Raw genomic sequence first — 12,991 nt, forward strand, 5'->3', positions numbered from 1 at the left:
TTAAACTTAGTAAACTGTTAAACTATTAAACCTAATAAACCAGGTTATGATATCATATGTGGGGGGGAAACAGTCATAATTTATTTTTTAGTAATGTTATTGAGTTTCTGTCACAAGAAAAAGCAATGTCATCATTAATTCTCTTTGATGGTACAGATATTTTTTAAAAGAAAGATGTGTGATAAAATAACATACCTAAAAACTAAGACTACATTTAATGATTCTCTTCTGTTATCTACAAACAAGATTCAGTTTAGAATAAAAGCAAGGTAGGCATTTTCAAATATCTGTCTAAAATCAGAAAACATGTGATTTCTAATTTTATGTATTTTAGTGGAGGACGAAATATTACTGTACTTGGTGCTGGGTTTGATATCATTCAGAAATTCTCTGTGGAAGTTAAATTCAAGCCTTTTACAGATATATCATCAAGGAGAAGGAGGAGGAGACAAACAGAGAGGCATCAAAAGGTATTACGTACCCTTTGTTTCAAAATACAGTCTAGCTATGGGTTAGGCAATAGCAACAGCACTTACGACTGGTATACTGCTCAGTAGTGCTTTACAGCAGGGCTTTTTAATCTTTTCACAGATTGTGACACTTTTAGGACATGAAAATATTTGAGTACCACCAGTGCTTAGCAAGATGTCAAAAACTTGATGACTAAAAAAAGGGAGGGATTTTGGGTTTTACTGATTAGATTCATTTGTTGTTATAGAAATGGCTAGTTAATAATATTATAGAAAAGTAAAAAGTTGAGGTTCAATGTTAATGCTTCCTTCTACTGCAACAGAGGAAGTCTGTTTTTATTCCCTTCTCCCCCTCACTTTTTTCCTCCTTTTCCTCCCCACTGTATCCTACTATTTGCTTTTATATTTTTGTATTTTATTCTATAATCTAATAAAATATTACAAACTGTAGAAAAAAGTGAAAAAGTACTGTTTTAAGTTCTTTGGTGGCTGTTCCTTTGCTGAATCACTTTGCCTTTCCATTGACAAATGTATGATGAATTTATCCATGTTTATTAATATGCACCACTACCAGCTAGCTCAGGGGTCTTCAAACTTGGTACTTTTAAGACTTGTAGACTTCAACTCACAGAATTCCTCAGCTATCATGGCTGATTGAGGAATTCTGGGAGTTGAAGTCCACAGGTCTTAAAGTTGCTAAATTTGTAGACCTCTGAGCTAGCTGGTAGGTCCTTCTTCCTCTCTCCCTCTCCTCTTCTTCCTCTCTGCCTTCTGAGCTCTCCTTCCACAGTGTAGTAAGAATGCACTTCCCCCAGTCCCTTCCCTCTATCCTTAAAGACACAGGAATCAAGCACAAAGCAAGAAAGGCTCACAAAAGCCTCCCAGAATAAAGAAACACTAAACTCCAGGAGGTTTTTTTTCCCCTTTAAGCAGCCTCAGGTGTGTCTCAGTTTAAACAATGTAGCAAAGGCTCGGCAATTGTGAAAAGCGATAACCTTAAATTAAGCCTGTTTACCTACAAAGAAGACTTGCTAAAAGCCATAGACAGACTCAAGATAAGGGGGTAAAACCAATTACATTTGTTTAAAGGAATTAAACCTATGGAAGTCAACACTTTGGACTCATTGCTAGCCTTTGTGAAACAGACTAAGATATTCCAATAACCAAAGCACACAATCCGAGCCTCTGAATTACAAAATGCTGTGAAAACTGTATAAAAATCCTTATGGTAATCCATTCAAGCTGCCAGCTGGACAAGAACCCACTGGCTTCCGAAATAAATCCACCTCCTTTCCAACATACTCGTTTCCTGGCTTTTCATTTCATCAGTGCTGATTACACAGCTTCTTCCTTCTTCTCTGTCCCCTTCTCTTTCCCTGTTGTCTTTTTTTTCCCCTTTCCCCGCCAAAAACACCTCCTTTTATATCCTCTCCTCTCCTCCCCCCCACCTTTTTTTCTAGTTCACCTCCAGCTCCACACTGCTTCCGAAAGCACCAATCAGCTGGAGCCCTGTTGAAAGCAACCAAAATAAAACAACCAAGTAATTGAAAGATTACAAATAACATATATTAAAATGATATTGAGAATAGAAAAATAATTGAAATTGTATGTCCTAATGTTTCAACCATTTTATAAAATTCATGATAATATATTTATGTTGCAGTTTTGAGGATAATTTTTTTTCCTAAATAAACTTTTAAGGAATTACATTTTATCACATCTTAAAGATATTTAGCTATTAGTAGATATTTAGTCCAAGTAGATATTCAGTCCAAAAAAACATTGATTTAGTAGGAATATCTTATCAAAAATCATTTCTAAAATTCAAACATTCACTCTGTATAAGGCGGTGAAAATTATACCAATTGTAATTCTTTTTTCATCATGACATGCATTTTTCAGCTACTGTAAAACACCTGCAGATATTGCAGACTTTTAAAAACTACAATAAAAATACACTAAAATTTATGAGATTGTTTGATGGCTTATAGTACTGATTTCCTTTTCAGATAAAAAATATATAATTTGTAAATAGTAACGGGCAATATTCTTTTCCTTTTGTTTTTCTTTAGTTTGAAGGAAAGACCATCTCAAAAATCAATGATACTGCATTAGTCTTCTTATCTCCACCAGTACTAGAGGATCCAGAACATTATCAAATTTTTATACTTATTAAAATGGATGGTCATGTGGTGGAGCGTCAAGACTTTCAGTATGTTGCTGATCCAACTTTTGAAAACTTTACTGATGGAGTCAAAAAACAAGTCAACAAACTTATTCATGCAAAGGTAAATCTATTAGGAAATTATTGATTTTTACGTTATGTGCTTGATTTTTCTATTATGATCTAGGATTTTTTCAATAAATTTATCCTGATACTTTTTGATAATTTCCTGGTCTTACAAGAATAGCTGAGTAAGCAAACAATAGTTTATAAACAAGATCAAGCTTAGTCACAGACCCTAGTACTGTGGTGCGAAACTATGGCACGCTTGCCACAGGTGGCACACAGAGCCGTCTCTGTGGGCACACGAGCTGTCACCCCAGTCCTAGGCCTTCAGCTGGGTTTTATAAAACCTTTTCATTTTAGGCCTTTGCCACTGTGTGCAAAAAAAAAAAAGGTTCAATCAATCAATCAATTTCAACCTCACGGGAAAAAAAAGATCTCACAAAGTTGGAATAGATTGACTGAACTTTTTAGTTCCACCCAGTTTGCCGTTACCACTGCAACCACGCCCACCCAATGGCCCATGCCCACCTGGCACCCGACGCTATATAAGTGGGTTTTGGGTTGCAGTTTGGGCACTCGGTCTCTAAAAGGTTCGCCATCACTGCCCTAGTATATCAACTGCATTGAGTATCTTGACTTAATAAACTTAGCCCTTGTCTTTATGATAGACATGTTTTGATCTTGAAATGTTTCTTTTCTCTTGCTCCTTGCACCAATAAACCCTACTTTAAAAATATTTAAATTAGCAAATAGCTAAAGTGGCTGGTTTAATTTTTCTATCTAGGGTAGTAATCTGAACAAAGCTATGACAATCGATGAGGCTCGTGCATTTGTAGGAGAAGAACCCTGCAACATAACAACTCTAACTGAAAAAGATTTATATTGTGAACCACCTGAAGATCAACCTCTACCCAAGCGGAGGCAAAAAAGGGATACAGTCAACAACCTTCCAGAATTCATCGTAGGTCACATTTTTCTATATTTTTTAGCAATATGATATAGAAATTTAATACAAAAACTTGCAATTATGAATAATTTTGACTTTCTCTTAAAGTTTATTCAACAAGAATCCTAATTACATTTGCTATTACCTATTTTCAACAAAATACAAGGAAACAATTGCCTTTCTTTGCCTAAACCTCCTACAATTGAGATTTACAGATTTTCAGATTCCCAATCAGCAAGTTCATGATGACTCAGAATTCTGGAGGATTTTAATTTGGGCAAGGTTTCTATAGGCTAAGATTTTGGCTTGTATTCATTAACATTAACATTTGCCTCAGTGAAACAGAATGGCATCCTAGGACTCTTCAATCACATAGCAAAGTGTGAATTTAGCAGGCATCTCATCTGGACAATTCATGTCAAGCCAAGCTGACAAATGGTGACCATAATAAAATTTAAATTTGAGAGTGCAACAGTCTGTCTGGATTCATTCATAGCATTAAGCATAGGATGATCTGTTCAATGTTAGTACTGTATGCTGCCATTGTGATTTATAAACTACAGTTTCTGCTTAATGCATGTGATAATTAGTCCAGTTTGCTATGTTCAACAAATCATGTTTAGCACCAAATATTGTTTAGTCTTTTGTTATTATTGTCTTTTATACATTGGATTATCCAGTTAACCTTCTGGGGGACCATTTTCTCTATGTGAACTTGCCCACCAAATGCCATTTATATGGACATGACCATTGTCTCATAATCTGCTCATTCTGGTAGTCCACTTTCAAAAGTTATTCTCATATTTTTTGCTTTTCTAGTTTAGGATATATTTAAAATTTGTCACAGTCTTAAATGGTCCATCATTTTTAATTCATTTGCTCATAAAACTTTCATACTGCTTCATTTGCAATTTGCTCCTAGTAGTTTTGGTAAATCTAAACAGATCTGTTTAAATTCTCTCTTTGACGTTGTTAATTGATTTAATGTTCTTGTTTATTCTTGTTTTAAATGGAAACTGTTTTAAGTGCCCTGAAAGAGCTGAAAGTTGGATTGAAATGTCCGTTTGTTGCTAACAGTGGGCATTATTATCATTTAAAAAACCATTATGATTTGAACTAAATTCAACATGTGTTTCTATATTTCTTATGTATGGGTCATATTCTGTTTCAGTAATTATTGCCACATGTGGGTTTTCCAGATTATCTTGCCAAAACTGGTGCATTTCAGTTATGTTGGGGCCATTTCTCCAAAACTGTTGCCTACACTGGCTGGTGATTCTGAAGATTTAATCCCAATACATCTGGAATATGAATTGCATACACCAATGAGCTTCTCTTATTTTGATTCTTTTAAATTGCCAGACTGGCATATAACTAAGCATTGAATGCTTAGCAAAATCTGTTTTTAAGAATTGCAATTATTTCCCTAGGTAAAATTTGGCTTCAAAGAATGGGTCCTAGGAAGAGTGGAGTATGCTCAAGTCAGTGATGTGCCACTGAGTCTGATCTTGACATTGGTAATTATCCCCATGGTGGCCATTATCATCATCTCAGTCATTTGCTACAGGTAAGTTTTTATTGTCATCAGCTGTTGTGCAAATAATAAAGGCAAAACTGATTTTCTGAGAAAAATGTGGGAAGAATCTAAGCAGACAAGGCTTTCTTTCTTCCCCAAACTCCTCACGGCAGCTACAAAATTTACTCTAAGGATTTAAGGGACAATCCAGAATAGATATGGGAGCTTTTCTTAACTGACCATTTTCTGACCATATCATAATAAATTGTGTGGGAGGAAGCAAGATAACCTCTTGTTATATATCTTTGCAAGGCAGCTTGTTTTCATTCACATCATACTAAAAATAATGAAAGGCAGGCTTTGGTTTTTTCCTGCAAGGAACTATCCATAAAAGAAAATGTACAACATATTACTTGGAAGATATATGTGAATTCTATAGTTACGGTATTGGATTCATCCACTCCTGTTCTCAGGGAGTTTTGCTAAAAACATCTGTATTAATTTTTGTTCCTTGATAATGTTTATTTCAATGAATAAAAAATATTTTAGGCATCACAATTCTTGCATATTAATCATAGTGCAGACATTTTCATGATTTCAGTGTACACACACATACTCCATGGATTACTTCCAAAGTGTCTTTTCCATATCACAATTTTTAACATCCATGTGCTAAAAATTGTATTATTTTCTCTCTGGTCTTGATAGATTCGTAGAAAAAAATATATATTTAGGGGGAAAAAGATGAAAGCATGAAATGATATTTTCATATGTCTATGTATTAAAAAGTCAAATTAATCTGGTTGTTAAAATACATATTGGTTAAAATATCACTGAATATAGATTAAATTCATAAACAAGTTTGATAAAAGTTAGAAATGATTATAACTCAAACAATAATGTACTTTTGAATAAATATAATATTAAACACTTGCATACTTTATATTCTATGCATTTATTTTATAGCTTAAGATAAAATGTACTTCTAAAGATACCTTTACTCTTGTAAAATGATTTATTTTTACACTTTGTAACTTTTCTGAACTTCTTCTTTATTCCTTATAGACGAAAAAGCCAACAAGCAGAACGAGAATACGAAAAAATTAAATCACAACTTGAAGGCTTGGAAGAAAGCGTCAGAGATCGGTGCAAAAAGGAATTTACAGGTGTGACGGATGCTGGATTTCTTAGGGTCTCCAGAGAATTCACAAGATGTATTGAATGTCTACTACTGTCTGCTTTAAACTGTCTTTAGAGAACCTGCAGGAAGCAAAAACATATTTGATTACTACGTTAAATTAAGTATGGCTTACTCGTCTGGCAAATGATCCAAAAGCGATCCATAAAAAGATAATGTGTTTTTAAACATTAACTGTGTTTTGAAGTAGAAATAAAATAGTACATATCAGGAACTAAATCATTGATAATAAAATCCTCAAGATGTTTCTCTTAGGACATAGTAAATCAGTTTTTATTTCAACAGAAAATGGATTGATATTTGAAAGTTATGCTCCTGTTGTCTAAAGGAGAAAAAGTAAAATCTCTGTAGAAACAAGTCCAGTTACTAGTGATTCATGGACTCATCCAAGTAGGTTTCGTTGCAACAATGAAGGTTTGTCATTGCTGCCTTCTGGGATTTTTTTCCAGTCTATTAACTGCCATAGTATTTCCTAGTCATTTTCCATGTAAGTACTAACAAAGTCTGTACCTGCTTAGCCTTTTGAGGCCAGACAAGGCTGACCAGCTTCACAACTAACTTCTCAGCTGGATAGAGAGGGTTCCAAATATAATTTAATTTGTAGAAGTTTATTGGAATTTTGGACTGCAGAAAAAATCTGATAAAATAGAACCAATAATAGAAATTATTTTTGGTTAGTACTTACATGGAAAATGATCAGGAAATACTAAGGCATTTAATAGACTGGAACACTGAAAACATATCCCAGGAGGCAGCAATGACAAGCTGTTATGAAAGAAGCATCTCTTTACTCAATATATTGTATCTTATGTTAATAAAATCCTATTCATATATCTAAGATAGCAGTCAAAATAGAAATATGTTATCAATCCAGTTTTCAACAAGATTTAAGGAATGCAGCCTGGGTCACTTTTAGGCATATGGTGTTCATGTCAATTTAACACTCCACAATCTGGAAGTGACTTATCTGAAAGCTTCATTTTGTAAGAATTTTAGACATACTGATTTCACAGTTCTGGAATTCCAAGATGTACACATCTGTCTTGAATCTATTATGCTCATTATACATTCAAGCTGGCATATTTTGAAACAGGCAAGAAATTCTCACCTCTTTGACTCATGGATACCATCTATGATATTCATATGCTGGTTCTTTGCTGATAGTTCAAACTCATGTTTATGAGTTTGAGGAAATCATACTGTTGATTTAATTTGACACTGTGCTGCACCCTTAGCAATGACTTCAGCTTACCTAAAGCCATTAAATTGTCATAGGCCATAAGATCATTTTTGGCTTCCAAGAATAGCCCTCAGTCATTTGGAGGCTGGCCTAGATAGAAGCAGTGTGTAAGTACCAAATCCCAGTTTGATTTATTACACAAGTAGAGCCAAAACTCATGTTGTGTATTACACTGAAGTCAGTTTTTTGTTTAGCATAAGGTGCCTAACTGTGTTTTGCCTAACACAGACAGCATGCCAATATATTGCCTTTAATCCTTGCTAATTCTGTCTAGTTTCTGCTCTTTGCCTTGAAATTACTTTTCTTCTTTCATTTTTTTTGTTTCCACTGATTATTCAGTTCTACTATCTAGTTCTTTGTTAATAGATAACTACATTTGAAGTGCTACTAGCCAGGAATCTTAGAATCTTTTACAGATGCTAAATTGCTCACTGAGCAGTCAAATTCTTATTTTTTTAACTGCTATAGTCAACAGAAATTTCTGAGATAGCAGGTTATTAGATTAATTAACTTGGAGATCTTGTTAGCAATGCAGACATCTTCTATATAAGTGGACAAAGTAATTATCCCCTATGTCAAATTTAAAGGAAATTGGATGGACCTAATGTGTTTTCTCTGATCTTTGTTAAATCATAAATATCAGTCTTAGACCTCTAACATACATAAAATTTATACTAAAATTAACATTTATTAATATAACAGAATTATGGAAACAGCACCCATGCAGCTTGCAGTGTTTCTCAACCTTGACAATTTTAAGGTATGTGGACTTCAACTCCCAGAATTCCACAGCCAGCAGTGCTGGCTGTGGAATTCTGGGAGTTGAAGTCCACATGCCTTAAAATTGTCAAGATTGAGAAACACTGAGCTAGACTTTTTTTGTCTTACATGCTTTCAGTTATCTGCAATATTTCAGAGAAAAGTATGTTTACTTGTGAAAAAAAAAGGAAAGAGAATTCACCCTTGGATTCTAATTTCTTCTTTTCCTATAATAGGTCAAAACTAATATTTACAATAAATAGTATTTGAGACACACATCACAATTCTTAAGGGAGACGTTTTTCTTTATAATCACTATATTGTATAGCCCCCTGTGTGTGCTTGTTATAGAAAAGCCAAGAGGTTTTCCTTGGTTTCTCATAATGTTAGATTTTTCCTCTCTCTATATATAAATATAAATATAAATGTATGTATATGATGTGCATGTATGTATGTAAATAAATACATATGCACAAAGTTCTCAACTTACAACCATTCATTTAGTGACCATTTGAAGTTACAATGGCACTGAAAAAATGTGACTTCCAACCAGATGACATGATCAAAATTTGGGCATGTGGCAACTGGCAGGTATTTATAGTAATTGAAAGACTAGAATCATGTGATTGCCATTTGCGACCTTCCCAGCCAGTTTCTGATAAGCAAAGTCAATGGCAGAAGCCAGATTCACTTAATGGCTGCATAATAAACTTAACAATTGCAATGATTCATTTAATAACTGTGGCAAAAAATCATTTTAAAATTAGGTGTAATTCACTTAACCACCTTGATTAGCAACAGAAGTTCTGGTCCCAATTATGTTGTAAGATAAGGACTATTTAATATATGTATTAAACGCCTATAGTGCATTTGAAATGCAGATTGAGAGATCGCTCCAAAATGAGAGAGGGGGGGAGAGATAGGGGGCAGAGACAGCTTGACAGACATCCCCCAGGCACTCGTACATGCACTAGAAAAGTAATAGAGGATCTGGGCATAACCACCGGGTCCATCAACAGGCTGTCGCATGTGAATCAATTTAGCACGTTGCAGATTAATACAACTAATTACGATTACGCGCTCGAGAAGCCGGGCGCAGAGACAGGTAGCTATATAGGCAAGTTACCTAATCACCTAGCATTCCAACCCTGATGACGTCGGCAGTTGGGCTGATGAAAGCTTGGTAACTCTTTTATTTACAAACTTGTTTGTATTAAACAGGTTTGTTTTACTTTTGTCCTGGTGTTCATTTTTTCTATATTTTATTGATATATGTTTTCTGAGGTTTTCACGGGTGTTTGTATTGTCTTTGGTTATTCGGGTTTTTCTCCCACGTCAAATTGGAAGTGTCTCCCATACATAAAAGGCACCACAGACAGAATCAGCAAGATCCTCAACAAACACAACATCAAGACAGCATTCTGCACAAACAGAAAAATATCCACCATCCTAAGAAACCCCAAAGACAAAATTGAGTTAGAAAATCAAGGAGTATATGAAATCCCATGCACCGCTTGTCCCACCACATACATTGGACAACCCAACAGAAGAATAAGTGCACACATTGAAGAACATAAGAACTCAGTCAAAAAAGAAGAACCAACTTCTTCCCTGGTCCAACACCTTAAAGCCACAGGACATGAAATTGACTTTAAAAATACCAGAACTATCACCAAAACTGAACACTTTAATAACAGAATAATCAGAGAAGCCATCGAGATAGAAAATGCCCACACATGAAAACGCCAACAGCATGAATAAACAAGATGATAACTCCCGCCTACCAGCCATTTGGAAACCTGCCCTTATTGACAAATGAGTCCTTAACACAAAAAATGACACCAGACCCACACTCACGAAAACCACACAGGATGTCACCACCACATATCCACGCAAAAAACAGACCCAAACCCAACCGATGATGAGGCACGACCACAAACCAGAAGCCAGACCACAGCTGCATCATTAGCCACTTTAAACTCCTTCAATCCATACATGAAGCAAACTGACACCCACCATGAAGATGAGGCACGACCACGAACGCAAAGCCAAACAACAGCAATGCAGCTCACCATCTCAAATCCCCCTGAAACTCAGACTAATCTGAGCACAACAAAGCCCCCACCCAAACAGAACATTCTCCCATCCAATCAGAGCACAGCCAGCCCCCTATCCAATCAGAGCGCAGCCAAGCCCCTAACCAATCAGAACAACCTCCACCCAATCAGAACACAGCCAAGCTCCCATCCAATCAGTTCATACTCCCACTAGCAGTTAAAAGGAAGAAAAAGCTACGATCACACATTGCTCCTAGAAGCAAGAAGCTGAAAACACCAGCCTGAAGGTGACGAATGGGACTTCGTCTAAACGTCGCCAAGACACTTCCAATTTGATGCGGGAGAAAACCCGAATAACCAAAGACCTACACACACACACACACACACACACACATATATCAACCCCAATCTAAGCGTTTTGCAGGCTCAAGTCGCTACTGCGATGGACTATTTCTGTAAATTTAGATTATTTTTTTGTCTCCCTTTAAGTCTTTGTCGGCAAAAAAAAATCTATGTGCGCTAAATTTTTTTGGATTGCTAACAAAGAGTTAAAGGGAGACTGGGATAGCTATTTCAAGTTAATTAGCTCTCATCAGCCAGCCATACCCTTTTGAGATTCGAACTGTTCCATCAAGAATCTGAAAATCTCACCAATTCTCTATTGTCACCACATGGTTTCTTCTATGTTTATACAGCAAAACATTGAACAATAAAGAAATCACAGAACCTGTTCTTACTCCCTAGTGCTAAGGCTGAACCATTACCTTAAATGTTCTAATTATTCTCATCCATGCTTTAGTTTTATTATATACAGTACCACTCAGCAAACAATCTTCAGGTATATAGTATTCAGTAATTCAGGTTTCTTCACTTTATTATATACTTTTTCTAATTTACAGTGTACAGGATATTGTCATTCATTCATACATTTCTCACTGACCTGCTAAAGAGCAAAATGGAATACCCTATGAAAGATGTTTTTTTTCATTCTCAATTAATATTTATAATACTTATTTTAGTTCCACCCTTTAAGAAACCAGTAATTGCCAGATGAATGTTTAAAATAATTATTCCAACACTCATCACATCAGCTTCATTCCAAATCATTTCATAATTTTTATATAAATTTGTTTAACTGTATTACAAACTACTTGTTTAGTCCTCTCCGCTTATTTCTAAACCAGTTTTTCTTATTTTCATCAAAATGAAAGTGTAAAATTCTACACTTTATCTGCCTGTTTCAGTCTTCTGCTCCTTGGTGTTTGTCTAAATTTTTTGTAACTCTTTTATACAGTATCTTTTTCTTATTTTTATTTGCAGCAAACTTTTCTTACATGCGTTTTTCTCATCTATTGCCTCTTTCATTTTACTATTCCAGCAAGCACCCTTATTCATACTTTTCACTAAGATAACTTGGGAGCTTTATAATATAACTATTTTTCATTTGTTCCAAGCAGCTCCACGTCCTTTTTCATTACTTTACATTTGTACAGCACATCTCTGCTGGAAATGATATGTAATAAAGCATCAAAGGATGATCCTTAAGAGAGCTAAATCATTTTTGTGTTTAAAAATCAATTACAAATCTTGGAGCTGAACACTCATCACTGAAATGACCTAAGCCATAGTTTCCCTAGTTTTCTAAACCAGTGGCCCCCAACCTTTTGGGCACCAGGAACCAGTTCTGTGGAGAGAGGTTTTTCCATGAACTGGAGGGAGCATGGTTTGATGTGCTGCCTGCATCCCACAAAAGGGGCTTCGCTTGATTTGTACAGCCCGGTTTCTGGCATGACATGGACTGGTGCCAGTCAATAAACCAAGGGTTGGGGACCCTTGTTCTAAACAACTTGGAAAAAATACCAGTGTAAATCTAGCATGACTTGAATCCCTCAAAACCAGTATTTTGGGGTAAGATATTTGGGGTTTTTGGAATGATGTAGTGGTTAAGGTTAGGGTTAGAAGCCAGGAGATTGTGAGTTCCATTCCTGTCTTATGCATGAAAGCCAACTAGGTGATTTTGGGCAGTCACACTCTCTCAGCCCTACTCTCCTCACAAGGTATTAGGTATGTTCACTGCCTTGAGTTACTTATAAAATACTAAAGAGTAAGATAAAAATCAAATAATAAAAATGGTTTTATAACAATATTACTATTTTTCCCCAGCACTCATTTCTCACTTTCTATTACAGTCTAATACAAGCTGAAAGAAGCTATCCAATTTTTTAAAAAATAGTTCAATATGTTTACAGTGTAATGTGGAGCTGCTTTTTCTTTTCTTTTTCGTTAGTTCATTTAATGGTAGATTCATTCTGAGACTTACAATGCATTTGAAGGAAATTTAATCTTTCTCCCCCAAGGACTGTTTTAGAAAATTCATCTATTGAATATATACTCCTTTAACATTTAATCGGTGCCAACTAAGTTTTTTTTTCAAAGTGAAGAAATAACAACAATACACACAAAAGAAGGTTTATATATTTCCCAAACAAAGGGGAAAAAAGATTAGATTCCCATACTGCCGTGGTAATTTCAATTTCAGGTTGGCATTCATGCACATTCATGCAACATATTATAT

General features: G+C 35.3%; 1 protein-coding gene across 13 annotated transcripts in view; it reads left to right on the forward strand.

Moving 5' to 3' along the window:
• PLXNB2 (plexin B2) overlaps positions 1-12,991 on the forward strand; it is a 404,398-nt gene that overhangs the window by 357,811 nt on the left and 33,596 nt on the right. For all 13 annotated transcript variants that reach the window (XM_039338498.1, XM_039338541.1, XM_039338548.1 and 10 more), the window contains 5 exons: positions 335-470; positions 2,543-2,758; positions 3,485-3,661; positions 5,077-5,213; positions 6,228-6,328. In XM_039338498.1, the coding sequence (XP_039194432.1) occupies positions 335-470; positions 2,543-2,758; positions 3,485-3,661; positions 5,077-5,213; positions 6,228-6,328 (767 nt within the window). The remainder of the gene's footprint in view (positions 1-334; positions 471-2,542; positions 2,759-3,484; positions 3,662-5,076; positions 5,214-6,227; positions 6,329-12,991) is intronic.

This window comes from Crotalus tigris, unplaced genomic scaffold (genome assembly GCF_016545835.1).
Source record: "Crotalus tigris isolate CLP2741 ecotype Arizona unplaced genomic scaffold, ASM1654583v1 scf7180000017549.6302385, whole genome shotgun sequence".
Lineage (NCBI taxonomy): Eukaryota > Metazoa > Chordata > Lepidosauria > Squamata > Viperidae > Crotalus > Crotalus tigris.